This window comes from Cucumis sativus, chromosome 5 (genome assembly GCF_000004075.3).
Source record: "Cucumis sativus cultivar 9930 chromosome 5, Cucumber_9930_V3, whole genome shotgun sequence".
NCBI lineage: Eukaryota > Viridiplantae > Streptophyta > Magnoliopsida > Cucurbitales > Cucurbitaceae > Cucumis > Cucumis sativus.
The window spans coordinates 24,698,857-24,719,013 of NC_026659.2; the positions used below are offsets into that span (position 1 = coordinate 24,698,857).

The window sequence follows — 20,157 nt, forward strand, 5'->3', positions numbered from 1 at the left end:
CTAATCATGTGTTCTTACTATTCTTCAACTCTAAGGAGTATTTGTTTTACGGGTTGAAATGTTGGTCGATCAACTTTTGAACACCACCTTCGATGATCGTCGTTGGCCAATCTCCACCCACCACCTCTAGTGACTCCATTGACAAACCTTTTATAGTCAATTACCGATCTTTGATCACCACTTTCGACGGCCACCAACCAACCTCTGATCGCCATCAATCAACTTTAAAAAATTGTAGTAAATACATTTTTAGCATATATAACAAATTTGTAAATACAAGTACTTTTTAAAAAAAGTTTTAAAACATATTTGTGTCTTTATTTCAAGAAGTTTTTATCAAAAGTCTTTAAATAAAAATGAATATTTGAAAAACGCTTTTAAAGGAAGATATATATTATAAAATTTAATGATACGTGTATCTCTAGTTTCGTATAATAATTGGTGTAAGGTATACTTTGAATTATGGTAATTTTCAAAAATGATCATATTTCATATATCCAAATATACGTATGACAAAAATAATAATGCAAAAAAAATAGACATGGTCTAATAACCCATAGTTATTTTATAGACCGCTATAACCAAACATAAACTATATAATAACTCAATACGAAAATTCTTTTGCACGGTTACACTCAAACTATAAGAATACACAGTTTATTATCTATTATAGTCTACCCTACACTGCAAACGCTGTAATTGTTGTTTTAGGTTTCGAAGTAGTGAAAGAAGCTAACACTAGTTTTTTTTTTTTCCTTCAAAGACAATTAATTTAAGTATGAAAGATTCAAATCTCTAATCTTTTTATGTATTCGAATTTATATGGAGATGAATTTTCAAACCCTATTTTCTTCCTATACTTTTTGTCACACACATCATAACAATTATGATATATATCTGATCTCCACAAGTTTTGGGAAACTATAATATATAAACGTTGGATGAATTAATGTGGGATTTTGATGATGTGTGTGTATGTGACCAAGCAGCCCTCTTTAGTTCTTTTCCCTTCACCTCTCAATTCCATTAATGGAGATTCCAAAATAACTTTTCTCTCACAATTTGTCACTTCAAAGTTTTTGAATCTAATTCTCAATTTTTTTTTAAAAAAAATTGTTAGTTCAAAACTTTTGCATTATTTGCATATAATGTAATGTAATTAAAAAAGAAAAGAAAAGAAATTGGTTCTTATTCTAACAGAGGGATAGGATATAGCCTAGAAAAAGGAGATGCCTTCTCTTTTCTTTTTCATTATCTTTTAAAACGGAGTGAAAGGGTCAAAAAGTGAAAGAAAAAAACAACTCAACTTAGCCTAAAGAACATTTCTCTTTTGAGTTTCACTTTTTCTTTTCTTCTCACATATTATTATATATTACAAAACTAATAGAAATATTTTGGAAATGTTTTGGTTCAATATGGTATATGTCTTTTTTTATTTTTCGAATTTCTTGTAAAAGAAAGAAAAAAAAACAAAGCCCAAATATATACTAAATAAAAACATATATAATATATAGAATAGAAATATCTCTCTCTCCTCCTATACATTCTCATTCTCAATCATATTGTACCTAATCTTCCATCAAAATACATCTCAAACAAAACAAAACAAAACTACCCTCTTCTCTCTCTCATCCTCATAATCTTCATCATCAATATTAAGAAAAAAAAAACAAAAACAAAAACAAAAAAAAAACCCTCAAATCAATAAGAACATCCAAAAAGAAATCACCCCCATATGATAAACAATGCTTTTGAATACTTGGAAGTTGATAGTTAAGCTGATAATCATATACCAGTTGAACTATTATGGTCAAGTTGGATAATTAAAACAACTTGAATTTTGGTTCTTGTTGAGATAATAATGAAGAAGGGGGGGTTAAAAATGCAGATTAGAATGTGATTTTATACACAAAGAATTATAACACACTTACTCAAGAAGGTGGAATTTGGGTTTGGTAATGTGTCATTGGGAAGTGTTTGGAGCTTCATCTCCACTATTATGATCAGTATTAGTATTATGAGCTGGATTATGATGATGATGATGATGATGATGATGCTGATGCTGATGCTGATGCTCCAATGGATGATTATCAGAATTAATATTGAAACCACTTCCCGATCTTGAATTATAAGCAGCATTAAGAGCAGCCAACATTCCCAAATTCGTCTCCGATACCCCCAAACCACCGCCGCCGCCTCCAGCTGCTTGTTGCATCAACATTGAACCCAATTGCAATTGCCCACCGCCGCCTCTTCCTCCTCCTGCCGCCGCCGCCGCCGCCGCCGCTGCTGCTGCTGCCTGAATTTCCACACCTCCAGGTATATTAAATCTCGGCATCAAATGCAACGGCGCCTGCAATGTGTTACCACTCGTCGAAAATGGCCACATCTGATGAGCTTCCAATCCCCCATCACCACCACCGCCGCCGCCGCCGCCTCCTCCAGAAGAATTCCCTACATTTCCCCCGCCGGAACCTGCCGTCACCGGTAACATCCAAAACGTGTTACTCGCTCCACTGCTCGGACCTGGTGCCGCCACCGCCCACATCGCCGCTCCAGGCCGGAGTAGTCCCGATGAGGACGCTGATGGTTGTTGTTGTTGTTTCTCTAATTGCAGATCGGTCTTCATTGCTTTAGGAGATCCACCGCCTCCACTACTTTCCCCTGGAGATTGTGTATCTTCTTTAAACAAATCCTCTCTGAATCGTTTTCTCATATAGTTATCCGTCGATTCTCCTCCGCCGCTAGGTAACCCTTCGCCGATTTGATCAGCGGTCATTAAATTGAGGTGATGCTGTTGTTGTTGCTGTTGCTGGTGGTGAAACCCTAACAGAGCAGCATGTGCGAAGCCTTCTTCGTAAGCGTGGGGATGATGAGCGAGAGCCAAAGCAGCGCCATGAAACGAATGAGGAGCGGATTTGGAAGGAGGAGCAGAGAGAGTAGATCCACTACTACGAATCGAGATATTCAAGGAGGAGAAATTAGCCGGAATTGTACCAGTACCAGTAGCCGCAATTATAGCCGGCTCAGCTTGTTGAAGAAGCCACTCAATAGTCTCACCGTCGGATTTATGGCCTAATTCACGCGTCAATTGAAAAACCCTAGCTGCACAAGTGGCCGGCATACGGATACGACGGCCACGACCTTCGACCTTCGTGTGACGATCTTTAGTAGAACGCTTGTTAGCAGCGTTGGCAGTAGAGGTAGATCGGGGAGAAGGATCGGCGGCGGCGGTAGTGTCTGATCTGGTAGCGATGACGAGTGATGCGTCGAGGTGGTGGGTGGCGGCGGAGGAAGCTGAGGTGGAAGCCATGAAAGTTGGATGTCCTCCTCCTCCTGCTCCTCCTGCTCCTCCTCCTCCTCCTCCTCCTCCAGCAGAAGAAGGTGGTGATCTGGCATCAAACGGGTGTCCATGAGATGGAGATGGAGATGGGGATTGAGATTGAGATTGAGATTGAGATTGAGAAGAGCCAAGTTTTTGGGTTTGGTTCTGATGGTGAAGATGATGATGATGATGATGTTGCTGTTGCTGCTGCTGCTGCTTGTTGCTTTGTTGCTGCATATCTGTAAGTTCCATTTTGGTGGGGAAACCCCTTTGACTCTCTCCTCTTTCTCTTTCTCTTTCTCTTTCTCTTTCTCTCTCTCTCTCTTTCTCTCTCTTTTACTTATTTTTATTTTTATGTTTTTATAATTTTCTTTCTCTTCATCATTCCATATTCCCAATTCTTCTGTTTTGAAACAAAAAAGAAAAAGATGTTAAAGAGGGGAGAAAACGGGGTTATATGATTTGTGTTTTCTGTTTTCTTTTCCTTTAACTACTTTTCACCTCACTCCGTTTTGCAAATAAACTTAATATTCATTCATTCCCTTTCCACACACTCTCTCTCTCTCTCCACTCCACACACCTTTAATTATTGTATATCTATTTTCTTCCTTACTGCTATCAAAATCCATTTTACATCTAATTTCACACTCTCTCACCAAATGCTCATTCCCTAGCTACTATTAAACAAAACGGGTTTGCCGCTCATTTTTAGGTCAATGGATTTCTTTTTCTTTTCACTAACTTCACAGTTTGTACGTTAGTTGGATCGTGTTTATCTTGACAGAATTTACTATTTGACCCCTTTGGGTCTTTTCCCAAACCCAACTCGATCGTCCACGATTCCACGTTATTATCGATAGCATAGGGGTCCAAACACACATACAACATGGTACATACCGAGCAACATCATTTCTTCTTTTGCTTTTCTAACTCATGGGCTTTACGGTCTTTCCCCCCCACCCCACCCCCCTCTCCTACTAAAAGCAAATCAGATTAAACTGAAAAAGCATCTATTGAATTAGTCCGCCAGCTCATCCCAACCCGACTCCGCATTTTATTTATTATTTTGTTTCTTTATTTTCTCACTCGGAGCACTCCTTTTCCGGATATCTTCACGCCGCCCCCTCATATCTTTCCCAAATATGCTTTCCCACTTTATCACTCTCTCTTTTTCCTCTTCCATTCATTCATTCATTCATTATATATATATATATTTCATATTCAATCCAACGTTATGCTCACCATTTCTTTCCTTTACCAACAAATCTCTTCTCCTCGTTCGACACGTTATTGAATGATTTATTAACGATTGAAATCGATATGAGAATGGGTCGAATCGATTTGGATGGTTGGTCGTTTTTAGCATTATATGGGATTGTATAAGAGGTTGAATGAGCATTTAACTTCTTGTACGATCGTTCAATAAAATACTTCTTTAAAATTTGATAAAAATAGAATGTTTTTTATCAAAAGAGAAAAAGAAAAAATTATAAGTCGGTTTAATCGGTTTTCTATATCAACCAATCCTACCGTTCAAACCGACCGACTTTAGATCAAATTTTAATTACCACCTCTACCATTTCTCCAACCGACCGACTTCAGTTAGGTGGAATCGTTTCAATTTTTTGACCTTCCATGTTCACTCCTAGTACTTAGCGTGTTTGATACACTAGTATGTGGAATAGTAAATTGAGTGAATGATTAATTATGTTGCATAATTACAAGCTTTAGGATAATAATGAAAGAGTAAATGTATAGCGTTTAAAGTTACTAAGGTATGAAACCAATGCATTTTTTAGCCGCGATGTTATTCACACGGTAAGTACTTAACATTGTAAGTTGATGTGTTTCGAAATATATCTAAATATTTTTCGAATTAATTAACTTACATTAAACAATCATTAATTTTCCCTCTTTCTTCACTTATTATTATTACCACTAAATTAATAAACTAACTCGGTTTTCCCAATCTCTACATATGTTTCAATTAAAATAATAGTGTTATCCACATTCTCTGTCACACACACACAATGGTTTGATCAAATTTAATTCAAAAGTCTTCCCCAACAATTGTTATAATACTTAACAATGATAATTCATATTATTATAACAACCAACACAAATGCGTGGAAATATTCTTTACACTTTCCAAAAAATAGGGGAATTAATTAAGAAAAAAAAATCTCTTTTAAACATATATTGAGAAGTAGAAGATAAAGTCCAAAATTGAATAAATCCAAATATCTGAAAGGCATGTATCTTAATACTGCTGCAGCTGAAGAACTTTATAATAAAATTGAAATATGAAATGGGCATTGAAATTTTGTTTTGGAATTGATTTTATAATAAGAACAAAAGAGGTGGAATCCTAGAAGAAAAGTAGGTGGGAAGGGGTATTACAAAATTAGAGAATCAATTAGATAAAAGTGGAAAGAAATAAGTACTTCTGCAGTGTTATTTGAGAGTACAAAGCAATTACTGTTTTTTCTTTTCTTCTTCTTTTCTTTATTCACATTTGTAAATAATAATTAAAATCTAAAATTAAATATCCACGTAACTATTTACCCATCCAAAATTTTACTAAAATTCGTAAACATTTTAATTTATTTTGCTATTTTTAAAAGTATTCTTATAATAATTTCTATAAAAATTGATGTTCCGTGTTTTATTGACGATTTGAATCGAAATATTATTATTATTATTTTATTATGAACACGGGGAAGTCTCTTTTATAATCTCATATGTTTATTAGATTAAGGCCTTAAGAGCACTGGAGTGTTGGATGGGATGAGGAAATAGATAAAAGTAGGTTTGTCAATATTTCGAGATCCACAACTCAGTCATTTTTTGTTTTGCAGTCGATCAATTGACGATTGATGTTTTGACCGGACGAGATATATATATATATATATTACGTGCATACGATATAATACGTATATTCTATTTAGGCGTTAAGGGTTGTTAAGAAGGAGGGATTTGGAAGAAGAATGAATTTAGAAAGATTTGGAAAATTAATAGATTTGGATGTGAGGGCCTAATGGGAATTGGAAAAGAGAAAAAGTGAGAGAGTGGGGGTAAAGAGTAATTAATGGTTGTGTCTGTACTGAGTGTTGTGAAATTACTAAACACACACACATTGTACAAAGAGAGAGAGAGAGAGAAGATATTTATATAATAATAATGTAAAATAGATATATATTATATTTGGAAAAAATGAAGATCCCATGAATGATATTATCCTCATTTCTTTCTGTTCCCACTCTCACTTTCTCACTTTCTCACTTTCTCACTTTCTCCCTTTTCACCCCTTCCCTTTACCTTTTCTCATTTATTACTTTTACTCTCTTTTACTTTTCTTTTTTTTAATTAAATTCATTCTTTTTCTTTTCATATTTGGAGTTTTCATTCTAATAGTTTTAAGAAGATATGTTTGAATAGTTTTATCGTAGATTTTGTAACTCGAACGTTAGTTCGACTGTAATATGTAGTTTACTTAATTAACCCAAAGTAAGTAATTACGTGTTTTTACCTCTTTCATTTTCATAAGCTTTTGTGTTTTCTCTTGAATAATATCATTTCTATCATATATGACTGATTTTATACCGCTCGTTAGCTAGGGACAGTAATAGATTCAAAAAATTTATTGACAGATATAGAAAATAATAGACAAGTAAGAAATGAACCTTAGTTGAAAATGAGACTAACAAGCATACTTATCACAAAACTGCTTAAAAATATTAAACATTATTTGGTTTTGTTTATACATGTTATATAAAGACAATAAAGTTGAGGGAGACTCGAGCCTCTTGAATTTATACTAAATGCGTCGAAGGTTTGTTGTCGAATCAAATTCATAAAAATCAAATTAATGCATTATCTGATTGCAAACACATTTCCTTACTTCCCATCACTCCCACTTGTTCCTATTTCTCCATTATCTCTACCTAACTCTTTATATTTAACCATTCCCATACATTATTCTTCATTTTTTTTTTTTAAATTTCCATTTAATCTATCATTGGATCCTCAAGATATACAATATCTCTTTTCATTTATTACATCTACTCACATAATTGTCTTCTTTTAGCTAGGGGTTACATATTTGAAATTTGTATGTGTCATTACATGTTTGTCAAGTAATGGTAAATTAAAAGTAGATCAACATTGGTTTGTATTGTATATAATTGTGTGTAAGATGAGCTATCTCTTGTGATTGATAGGACAATAGATGTTTACCCTTCAAAGGCAAAGAGAAATAAGAAACTTTGATGTAAAACTTACGTACAAGAGTCATCCATGCATCAAAAACTACCATTTTCTCCCCTCAACCTCAAATGATGAAAAAATTATCAATAATTTCATTTTGTCTCAAATAGCTACTAGTTTATGTTAGTAATTGAGATTAGTGATTATTAAATACATATACATGTGTATTTGTGTGTGTGTATATATATATAAAAGGGTTATATATTTGGTTGAAAAAGACACCAAAAGATGCCATGGGGATAGGGATAGAGATGGAAGTCTTGTAGATGTCAAAATCTCATTTACTTACTTACAGCCTACCAAATAAAAATCTAAAAATCTAAAGTTGTAAAGTGTAATAAAATTTTGGAAGGTAAAAAATTCGTCATTTTTTAGAAAAATCTTTATTTAATATGTTTCTAAATCATTTAGATTGATTGCAACTATAAAAAAAGAAAACTAAGATCTGACTTGGAAATTATTTCAATTTTTTTGTTTTTGTTTTTTCAAAATAATAACTATTGTTTCTTGTTTCGAAAAACAAAATGTATTTTTTGAAAAATTCTATTTTTTATTTTCAATTTTATTTAATAAATTTATAAATTTAAAAATAATTATACAATTTGTAGTAAATTGTAGAATAATAATTAAGTATGTAACAATATATTAAAAAAATTGTAAATATAACAATGTCTTAATAAACTTTTATTAAGTGATAGAACAATATTTGTTACATAATTTATCAGTGATAGATTTTGACAAATTTTATTAATTTTAAAATTTTGTTAAATAAAAATTAAAAAAGATTGCAATTAAAATCTAAATATATTAATTGCACTTTATTCTTTTTAATTCCAACGACCTTTTAGCTTCCTCGAGTTTTATTCATTATTTTTAAAAAGGATTTTCATTATAATTACTTTTAAAAATATCATTATGTCAAGTATGCGATATGAACAATGATATAGAAATATGAGAATGTTAGAAGTCACACCGTTCAAGCAAAGATGAATGTGTGAATCATTTGGGCTTTTTGACCCATTTTTGTACAATCACTTCTCTCCTAGTAATTGATTCGATTCTGGTTGTGGGCTTCGGCCCATCTCCCTCCCTTAAGCCTGCAAACAACCCCACCTAAAAAACTATGTATCCAACATTATTTCTTGAGAAAACAATTTTTACATAGTTGGAGTCCGTTTTTTAATCAAACCACTACTTAATCGATTTGGTTAATTTTGTAAATATTCAAACTATCATGAGTACAAATCGATTATTGGTCGATCAATCCATCGTTCGGTTTAAAACTTTGTAATTTTTAAAATGTTGTTAATTTATAATTTTTCCACTAATTTCTTCTTATTCTAACTAGTGACTTTCAATTCTGTTGACTCGATTATTTTTATCTATTGTATAAATCACTAAGGATGCATTTGAGGAAGAGAAAAAGTTATGGAAGAAAAGGATTATGATAAGTCTAAAATTATAATAGTTCTAGCGTTATGATAATATGAATGATAGCGTTATGATAGTATGTGCTTCAGAGAAGAGTTATTAGCGTAGTAAAAATTTGGAGGGTTATTTAACCCTAATCCCCAAAAATGCAAAAGCTTGGTCCAAACAAGGTTTAAGTCATAATCCTTTTCCTAATCCCCTGAATCCCAACCCTAAAAATTTGGTTGAAGTGTTTATTTCCTCCTCTAAATATGTTTTCGAAAAAGGTTTCAATTTTATTTTAAATAATTGTTATCAAAATAAAATAGTTTAAATAAACATAACTTTTATAAAAAGTACTTTCTTTTTAGTCCATTAAATTCCGATCCTCGATTATCTTGAAACGTTTGATCTTTGATTGGATATATATATATATATTAAAAAAATGTTTTGACTCTAAATTAAGTTTTGACTTTTGTTTTATTTTTTTTGGAAGGTTTGATTATTTTAATTCTATTAAATATTGAAAACGATTAAGTCTTCAGATTGAAATTTCAAATCTAATATAGTGATAATATTATTTTGTTATTGTACTTATCAAAATATATTTATTCTCATTTCTTATTATCATGGCAAGGAGGAGAGTTGAAAAAAAAATGGTAAACTTTAGTGTTTTATTTAGTATATATCTCTATATATATATATGTATACAAATCCAACTTACAACTATATGATATATCATTAAATTCCTACCCCCAATAATTAGAAAAATCGTAAATGATTTAAAACAATAATAGAAAAATGAATTCACTAGGTCATTATATACACAACCAACTCTTAGTTTAAAAATACACAAACACAAACATTAATTAAAATTCAACGCTTCCCATCCATATCCCACATTACAAAATTTATATATTAAGCAAACCAAGATTTGCGTCTTAACTACTCCCACCCACCCACCCTACACAATTTCATTCAAATAATTAAATTGATCAAAGTAGTATCAAATATATAGTAATTAAAATATAACCGTATGTCTACATAACATACACTTAACATGTATCACATATTGATTCTCATATTTTTCTTCTATCTATGAATAGGAAAAATCGACTTCTTACTATCATGTTTACGAACAATATTTGTGTTTGGTGTATGAGTTTAAAAAAAAAGAAAAAAAGTCTTTTTTGTCCTTCCGTTTGTTTTGAAAATGTACTTTTTTTTAGTTATTGAATTTTTGTAGAGATGTTTAAAATTCCTTTATAATCTTAAATTTAAAAAATAGTTCTAAAAATCATATCCTTTCCACAGCTATTTTTTTTTTCAAATATAGCTTAACGAACAAAATATTTATAAAATACAAACATAGAATATAATATTTTACTATTTTTAATTATTTTCTTAATTATTAGAGAATCTGTTAAATCTATTTTTAAAAGGGTAATTATAATTATGACCATTTTAGGAATAATAATTAAAGATATAACAACATTTTTAAAAAATTGCAAATATAACAAAACTATCACTTGTATTGCTGATAGATTTATATGATGTATGAATGATAGATCAATATTTACTACATGGTCTATATAGACTTCTATCATCGATAGAATTTAACCAATTTTGTTATATTTGTAATTTTTTATAATTAATTGTTTTGCATCTAATCACTAAATTTGCAATTATTCACTCGTTGTTTTGAAAATTCATGGTCGAAAGTGGGTATTCGTACAAAAGTTGAAACTAAAGAAAAGTATTTTTTTATATATATATATATATAAATATTTTGGTTGGTTTAGATATATTTAAAAGCAATGTTTAAATTTTATATATTTATTATTATAAAAGTAATGAACAAAATAAAATAAAAAATAAAAATAATAAAGGTAAAGGTAATGGAGATGAGCGTGGGAGCATCGACACAACTCTTCACTTCCCCTTTTCCCAAGATTCCTCCTTTTCCCTTTCTTCAATAATTTCCCACTTACCTTCCAAACCAACAAAGTCTCTGCAATGTAACGGGAAGAAGCTATCTATAGCAGCAACCCAACAAAAGCACTTCCATCTATATACTTTTTATTTTTCCCTTCATAGAAACTACACTACTCTCTCTGCACTACTACTTCAAAAAGGAAAACTATGATTGAACTCTTTGAATATCAGCAACTTTTGTACGCAACAGATGGTTTCTCATCCACAAGACTTATAGGCAAAGGATCTCACGGATGGGTTTACAAAGCTATTCTCGATGACAACCGAGTCGTTGCAGTTAAGAAGCCCTTATCCGAAACCCATTACTCCAAAGTCGACAACGAAGCTCGTGTTCTACTCTCCTTGCGCCCAAGTCCCTTGGTGGTTAACTTCCTTGGAACCACTTTCGACTCACCTTCTTACAAGAACAAGCTTTTGGTCATGGAGTTTATGCCCAATGGCTCGCTTCGTGATCTGTTGCTCCAACCCGTGCTTGCGCCTGTGCCAACTACTTCTTGGCATAGACGATTGCATATTATCACGCAGATTGCACGTGCGGTTTGTTTCCTTCATCAAGCTAATCCTATTGTCATTCATAGAGATATCAAGGCAGAGAATATCCTCTTTGATTCTAATTGGGATCTAAAATTGGCCGATTTTGGGCTCGCCGTCTCCGACGAAGGTGACGGAAAATCCACTCGAATAATCGGGTATCCATTTAAATCTTAAACTTAATTTATCCATGATATTTTTTATTTCCTAAAATTAAATTTGATTGATAGAGGAAAATAGATGTCTCTTGTAGCTAACTATTTACTATTTGATTAATGTATTTTGTTTCTAATTCACATTGAAACACTTAAGTGTGAAAAGCTATAGTTTTAAAATGGTATCTTAATGAATGATGCCTCAATTGTTGGCAAAATTATTGATATCATATTAACACTTTTTATTTTTTTTGGATTGATTTTGCTATATTTAAAATGGGTATAAGTAATAATTGACGTTATAATTATTTGTGCAGCAGCCGCAAGCCCGCGGGAACAATCGGGTATTTGGATCCTTCATACACGACGGCAAGCAAATTAAGCACAAAGAGCGACGTGTTCAGCTTCGGAGTGGTTGTATTGGAAGTGATTAGCGGCAGAAAAGCAATGGACATTTCTAAATCCCCAGCGTCGATCGTGGAGTGGGCAAGGCCATTGATAGAACAGAATAAATTCCAAGGAATTTACGATGAGAGAATGACGTTGCCGAAGTGGGCGGAGCGGAGGTTGCGGAAAGTGGTGGAATTGGCCGGACGATGCGTTTGTGCAGAGCCGGGGATGCGCCCTTCCATGGCGGAGATTGTGGAAGCCATGGAAATGGAAATGAGTGCTTGTTGTTTGTGTTGCATTCAATTTTTTCAACCCATGAAGTTCTTGAGATTTAGAAGGAAGAGACGATCCGATTTTTGTACAATGATTAATGACATGTCTAAGAAATAAACTAAAACTAATGCTTTTTATTGTCAAATTGCAACTAATGTAAGTATTGATTGTTCTTAGAAAAAAAAAGTTTTCTTATTTTTAAGGGTCAAGGAAGAAGGGGAAGGAAGTGGGATTGGGTCAAAAGTGAGTAGGTGTGATGTTGCTATCGTAGAGGAAGTGCTTACAAAAACAAAGGTTTGAAGAAGAGAAGTCCAATTCAAAAGATGACAAAACAGAAAGGGTATTAGTATTAGGTACACATTCACTCATACACTCTCTCCAATCCTCTGCTTTGGAAAGGAGTTGAGGTGTGTAGAGTTGTGAACTCAGTTTTGGTTTGAAAATTTGTGATGTTATGATTATCAAAACTTTTTTTCTTTAATTAACTTCTAACTTTATGAGTTTATATACTTCACAACTTCATTTAATGCTGACTTTGTCTGTTTAACATGTTTATAGTCGCGCTTATTTTAGTTGAATTCTTAGTACAGTAGCAAAAAAAAAAAAATGATGATGAGGGTAAAATAGTAAAACCTATAGTAAATAGTAAATGGAGTAGCAAATAAAGAGTTTTGAAATAGTATTTATAGTAACTAATTTAACCCTTACCTTATTAAACACCCTTTCCTCCGTCCCTATTAAAATTAACTTTTGACGTTTGAGCTTCATAAATATTCAAAATTATTTAACAACTTCACAATTATTCTAATAGACAATAACGCTAAAGATTAAAAGTTAGTGTTGTTCATTAGAAATTATGGTGAACAAAGTGTAAAGGTTGAAACATGGAATACTAAATTGAAACAAAATTTAAATTGAATGATAAAGTTGTAGCGTTTTGGAATCTCCATACCAAACGATAATCAAACTCAAAACTTCTCCAGATTATATATTTAGTCTGTGAAATTAATTAAAATGACATTTAATATTAAATTACTCTAGGTTTAGGATAGTTGGGATTTCAAGCATTATTGATGATGTTGAAGGTAGTAGGCCTATATAACCTTACAACACAAACATAAAGTCTAAATTTGAATGGTTGTTCACTTGTAAATAATAGACTATAGGCATACCCTTCACATGTTTATCACACACAAAAAATAAGAAAAAGCACTTCTCACCATTCAAGGCTTCAACCACTAGTTTATATCTATACCACCCTACAAAATTATCCCAATAATTCTCTTCTCATAATAAAACGTCTACATCAATCCGAGAATAAGATTTCTAATATCCTAATCTTAGTCATGTTGTGAGTCGTTTAGTGGTAATTGATATGATATTAGGTGAGAGGTTAGATATATGAGTTAGATTGAAATATGTAATAATACGTGAATGAGTCATATGGTTTTTAATTATGCATTCAATGGTGCTTTGTGACAATTTGGGATGTGCTCGCCATAATTGATCTTAAGTTTTGTTCCTCGGTGTTATGGGTGAAGCTCCTTGAAGATATAGCGATTTGTTTTGGGATTGAGAGCATCTTTGCATTACAAATCTTAAATATATCATGGTCGAGTTGGATATTAACTGGAGATGATTAATCTTTTGAATGAGGGTATTATCGAGATCTCTAAATCTCTTTCTCTACTGTAGAGGCAAACGAGCGTGTCCATGCATTTATTATTTTAGGGTTATGATTGGGCTTGTTTGGTGGTGCAATCAAATGAAAAATTAATTAAATCAATGTTCGATCATTGCAAGAAATCAACATCGAATTTTATACTGTATCTCGAAAAACACATTGACTTATTGTACGTTGATGCAATATAGTCGTCGGCACAGGTTCGCTGAAGGAGCCTTCGATTGCCGTCAACAATTGGATTGTCAACGTAATATTGGAGCTATTGACGGAAGTGATTAAATGAAACTATGCCAATGTCAAGCAAGAAGCTGTTGGTAGAAGGTATATTCATCAACAAGAAAATGTACTTTTGGTAGTTACAATGTTGACTATATAGGAATTTCATTCCGATAATTTAGATTTACCGTGGATAACTTTTCTACTCGAACGATTACAAATTGTTGCGAACTATCTTTAAAATGTCGATGTCTCACAATAAATGCGTCAAAATATATCATCCAAATGTGCTTTTTTCATTTTCTATATGCTTCCTTTGTCAATATCAATAATGTTAAGTATAGTATACATTTTGGTATAAGAGACAAATCCAAAACTTCAGTGTCAACTTGAAGAAATAGGAGGAAAAAGAGATTAAATCTCACTGCCAAAGAATCCAAATCTTAGTTTGATTTTATCTTAAATCAAACATTGAAAAAAGAATCAAAATTGAAACCAAAATATTCATTGGTTTAACTAAATGATAAACCACTTAAGAAATTAATTTTAAAAAAAAGTTAACATGAATTAAAAAAAAGACATGCAATTTTTTTATTTCACGTTTGAATTTGATAAAATATTTACAACTTATATCAAATTTTTTAGATTTTATCAATAATAAACATTGATAGATATTTATATCATTCTATTAGTGCATTGATATATATGATAGAATTGTATCAGTTTCTATAATTGATATAGAATCTAAAATTTTGCTATAGCTCGTAAATATTTTAATTTATTTTGCTATTTTTAAAAAAGTTCATAAAAAAATATATTTTTTAATTTAATCGTTTAAATTTTGATAGCCGAATGTTTTTTTCTCAATATCGTTTATATTTGATAGTTTAAATTAGGATAGTCAAAAAACAAAGAGAAGACAGAAAGAAATAATATCGCAAAAGAGAGTCGGTGGAAGAGAATAAAGAGGATGATAAGAAAGGATAAACTTAAATTTTAGAAAAAATGGTAAATTTCATGAAGTATTTTAATTTACCTAAATTATTTTATAGGATTTTTCAATTCGTGACCCGAGCTGTAAATATTTTTATTATGTTTATGAAAGGTAACCTATATATAATTAATTAACTAATGTTGAAGAAATCAACCACTAATAAATAAAAGGGAGAAAATTGGACCGATCGGGTGGAGAAGGGGATAATGAACCGGTTGTGTTTCGGAGAACCGGTCCAGAAATACCCGGCAGACTAAACCTGTAAACGGACATGAACACGAAACCTGAAAGCTTCCGTCTTTCTCCCCTTGCCTGTTCATTCATCTTCCTCTACTTTTCCCCATTGCTTTTCTTCTCTCTTCGATTGAGTTTTCTCTTCCTAAGCTCTTGTCGATTAGATTGAGTTTTTGTTCAATTTTCTTGAAGGTGTGAAAGGGGAGAGAGACTGAGAAAGAGACATGGAAACTCACTTTAATCACAATTTATTCGACAGGCGACCCATTGTGAAGAACAAGTCTCCTCCTGTTAAATGGATCAAAGAATGGTATTCTCATTCTTCATTCTTCATTCTTCTCTTTTCCCGCCACATAATTCTAATTTTTTGAGCTACCATCGATATATGTTTCCCTGCTTAGGGCTTAATTTAGAACTTTTTAATTTCTACTTCAATATTCGATTAGAGGATAATTATTAAATTTTTCTTTACAAGAGAGATGTGTAGAGACACATGCAGTTTCTATCATGGCTTGGGCTGAAATCAAGGGATTGAATTGAATTAGGTTCCTTTTGTTTATAGTAGCATTCAAAGAATGAGAAAGACAATCAAATAGACACTCGAATGGGGAAAATTTTAGGATTTTAATCATGCCTGCTGAATGAATATATGTGTATTCTTTTGTTCTTGGAATAATGAAAATATTGTCAAATATGGAAGACTTGTAGTATTGTATATATGCCTTGTGTTTAGGTTGTAAGTTCCCGACTGATCATGCTAGCTACTTTTTAGGGTCACCCAAGATGTTGTTGCAACTGGAGGAAAGTGTTTTCTTTTGAAATGGGTTACAGGTACTTTTCTTTTCATTTTTATTTCATTACTATACTGTTGAATGTTATCCTTAGTTGAATTAATGTTGTCTAGAACGATAATGTCAGGTTAAGGGGTTCACGTTAACCATAGTGGTTAAAGGCTTTAATGTTCGTCTTGTGTTGGTGCTGCTTTCTAACTTTGGAGCTCTATACTCGAAGTTGGATTATTAGACCATCAATTGTCCAGAGGAAGGAATTTTGCGTTTTGTTGATGTTTTTCTGAAAAAGATCAATGCTTTGGATTGTTAGATACCTGCTTATAGATACCATAGCCATAAGACCTTTATTTAACCAATAGAAAGCCATTGAGTGTTTTTGCTGATGAGGGGGATCTTGCCTTTACATATCTTGTGCATGCATCAGATATTACAGATACTTTGATTGAATGGCTGATTTTTTGTTATTTTGATTTTAATGATATCCGAAAATGGCTTCCCTCCCTCCTTTAATCAACTACCTGGACTCCATATGTGGAGTAAATAAAATAAATTCTGAAAACTTACTTCAATTTGGTCATTGGTTCTGTCTTTTCTATTTTTATTTGTTTATACCTTCTCATTTTTTTTCTTCCCTCTTTGTTTTTGCCTAGAGGATACATTAAAGGCATTAAAGGAGAAAGCAAAACAGTCAGAGGCACCAGAGCCTGAACCAGAACCCACCACTGAAGTGCTTTTCCTTTGTAGCTATGATGGCTGTGGAAAAACATTTATTGATGCTGGTGCTTTGAGGAAACATTCTCATATTCATGGGGAGAGGCAATATGTTTGTCACTATGAGGGCTGTGGAAAGGTACCGTTCTGTGTCCTCTTTTCAGATTTGTTAGAATTGAACTAAAACATTGCTGTAAAATTCCATGGCCACAGCATGGAATTCAACTTGGGCTTTTATTATTGTGGAGTGCGAGTAACTAGCCATTTATCAAAGATTCAAAAGAAAATAAAATTTCACTGATCCTTCTCTTTTCATATTTGGGAATAGTATTTTCTTCTGATTTTCCATTACAAAACTTTGTATGATAGAGAATAGTCAATGGGATCATATTTGGTTAAAACTCTCTTAATATCAAGTTGAAGTGGGTGTGCACTATTTCTAGTTGTCACCTGCCATCGATAGTATCGTATTATTATTTATCAAAAACGTTTCTCACATGGATTTGTTCTCATATTCTTTTTTATTTTCCTTTGTCAACGTTATGTTCACACCAAAAAAATATATCTTTTTTGCAGAAATTTTTGGATAGTTCGAAGTTGAAAAGACACTTCCTTATTCATACTGGTGAAAGAGATTTTGTTTGTCCTCATGAAGGCTGTGGTAAGGTGATCAATCGATCCATTGAATTTTGTCGTTTGACTTGAGCAATGAATTGTGTCCTTTCATTTTCTCTTTTTTTCTTTTTAACGATAAGAAACAGAAACAAAACATCCATTAATCGGCAGGGTAAAGGCACAAAAAATTGGTTATTTGGTTGTATAAAACTTTAGTATGGATCTTTGGTTAAAATGAAATAGCTGGATTTCTTTTTCGGGGGAAGAAATCTCAAGATTGGAAGGAAATTAGTCACTAAATATGTTGTCTGCCTGGTGTATTTTAAACAAACAACGTGTAATTATTCAATTTTTAGCTCCTTTGGAGTAGTTTCTTACAGGCTCCTTGGGTCGGTGTCTTTGTTCCCTGCTTTTGTTATATTTTTTCAAGCAATTAAAAGTCCGTTCCCCATGAAAATAAATGTACGGAAGAGAGCATGATAAGACATCCAACAATAACCAAGGAGATTATAAAAAAGCTCTCCAATTAGTCCAGAGCAATGAATTTGTTGCTTATCTTTAGCTCTTCCAGCAACTGTTTGTTAATTTTAAAGATTGCTATATTACAGGCAGTTGTATGCATTTCTTAATTGACTCTCAAAAAATTGAGCAATATCTGATGATTTTTCGTTTGCAAATAAAAAGTATGTCTCACCATTAATAACATGATAGTAACTTCGTATATTTTCCATTTGGGTAGGATTTTAAAGTGTATATTAAGTTAGAAACCCCTCTCCATGATTTGTGTTAACATCCATAACATCGTTTGGAGTTCTATGAAGTCAACCATGTTCTTCAACAAATCTCTGGAATGTGTTGTGAATGTGCTGAAGAAACAGCTGCAGACTTGGTTGCTTACTGGAAATTGTATCTCATCAGGTTTCTCGTTGTCAGGCTTAGGACTTATAATAGAATGTCCAGTCCTCTGAACATTTATTCTTTTTATCCTGCATTTATTTGGTTACTAGTTCGTGGTTTTGTTTATACTAGTTGGTGCATTACAATATAATCGGTTCAGCATGCAAGATAATTTTGTACTTTGTGAGCATATAGCTTCTTTCTTTTCTCGCAAGTGCAAACCCCAGACCCACATTTCATTTGTTTCTTTGTAGGCATTTTCCCTGGATTTCAACTTGAGATCCCATATGAAAACGCATTCACAAGAGAACTATCATATCTGTCCGTACGCTGATTGTGGAAAGAGATTTGCCCATGAGTACAAATTGAAGAACCACATTACGTCTCACCATGAAAAGGTAATACTAACAGTTTCTGTTTAGTGCATTGCTTTAGCTCTCGTGTACTTCTTGTTTCATTCTTATATTTTTGTTCAGAGTGTTTCTCTTCTAAGGATACCTTTTGTACTTAGATTCTCTCAATAGTAATACATGGTTTATTCTTGTTTATGATAAGATCATCTTAAAGTTGAGCTGTGAATCTAGTTATATATTTATTTTAGCATTTGATTAATTGTCATCTTTATAGAATGTGACAGCTGAAGTGGTTAAATATACACCACCTTCCGAGAAGCAAACTAAGGTTTCTAAACCTTCCGGAGGAGCTTACGCTTCTGCATCATCTGATCGTCCATATGCTTGCCCCTACGAAGGGTGCGAAAAGGCTTACATCCATGAATACAAGCTTAAACTTCATTTGAGAAGAGAGCATCCTGGACATCTGGTAGAAGACAATGGCAATGCGCAACATAATGGGGAAAACGAGGTAGAAGCCAGTGATCAAGATGTCTATGGTGGAAAACGGGCAAATGTAAAAAACCAGAAACAGAACAAACCTAAACCAAACTTGAAGTTACCGCCATCAAAAATATCACAACGGAAAGGCACAACTCCATCTCCTGCTCCAATGAGTGTAGTTAAAAAATCATGGCCAGTAAAAGAAGAAAACTATGAAGAAGAAGATAGCGAAGAAACGGAGGAGGAGGACCGCGATAACGTGGAGGAGGGATGGAGATATGCTGAAAACGAAGAAGATGATGAGGAAACAGAATATGAAGATTAAAATCCACAGAAATGGCTATAGAAATGGGCATGCTTGTATGTAACTTATTTTGCCCCTCTTTTTTCTAAAAAAAGTTCCATTGTACCTGAAAGAAACTAGTAGTTTTTTCTTCTTCTCCATTTTAGTAAAATCTTGAATGGATTTCACATGGAAATTATGATATCTTTTGATTGGCTTTGTGTTAATGAAATGATGCATTTCTATGTTCCACTTCCATTAGCTTAATTTAACCTATCTTTTGAACTCTAATGGACCCTTTATGAGATTTCTATCTGGAGGCATTTTTTCTTTTTTGTGAAATTGATATGATGGTGAAATGTGTAAAAGCTAGGAGTTATGTGTGACACATTTGATATGTGTATTTAAACAATTTGGAAGTTCAAATTTCAAGTTTTTTGAGACGTGGGTGGAATGGATATCTTATAAAAGGATATAAACGCTTTAATACATATACTATTGTTGACACAAAAAATACACATGTTTTCATTGTCTTTTCATGGACTTATCCT

The 20,157-nt window shown here is 32.6% G+C and overlaps 3 protein-coding genes across 4 annotated transcripts; 2 read left to right on the top strand and 1 right to left on the bottom strand.

Annotated features, from left to right (window-relative positions):
* Positions 1–1,483: 1,483 nt before the first annotated feature.
* LOC101222378 (transcription factor TCP8) lies at positions 1,484–3,888 on the bottom strand. Its single transcript, XM_011657242.2, has one exon. The coding sequence runs from the start codon at positions 3,575–3,577 to the stop codon at positions 1,964–1,966; it is 1,614 nt and encodes a 537-aa protein (XP_011655544.2). The 5' UTR covers positions 3,578–3,888; the 3' UTR covers positions 1,484–1,963.
* A 7,028-nt stretch (positions 3,889–10,916) lies between these two features.
* Positions 10,917–12,826, top strand: LOC101219144 (serine/threonine-protein kinase-like protein At5g23170). Of its 2 annotated transcripts, none has more exons than XM_004135297.3 (2): positions 10,917–11,685; positions 12,003–12,826. In XM_004135297.3, exons 1-2 carry the CDS (start codon positions 11,144–11,146, stop codon positions 12,460–12,462), a joined length of 1,002 nt encoding a protein of 333 aa, XP_004135345.1. In that variant the 5' UTR covers positions 10,917–11,143; the 3' UTR covers positions 12,463–12,826. The 2 variants fall into 2 exon arrangements, with proteins under 2 accessions (XP_004135345.1, XP_011655545.1); XM_011657243.2 differs by having other exon boundaries at positions 10,918–11,685; positions 12,000–12,826.
* A 2,662-nt stretch (positions 12,827–15,488) lies between these two features.
* LOC101218905 (zinc finger transcription factor YY1) lies at positions 15,489–19,860 on the top strand. Its single transcript, XM_011657244.2, has 6 exons — positions 15,489–15,783; positions 16,246–16,304; positions 16,915–17,114; positions 17,552–17,641; positions 18,742–18,885; positions 19,115–19,860. The coding sequence occupies exons 1-6, from the start codon at positions 15,698–15,700 to the stop codon at positions 19,646–19,648; spliced, it is 1,113 nt and encodes a 370-aa protein (XP_011655546.1). The 5' UTR covers positions 15,489–15,697; the 3' UTR covers positions 19,649–19,860.
* Positions 19,861–20,157: the final 297 nt, after the last annotated feature.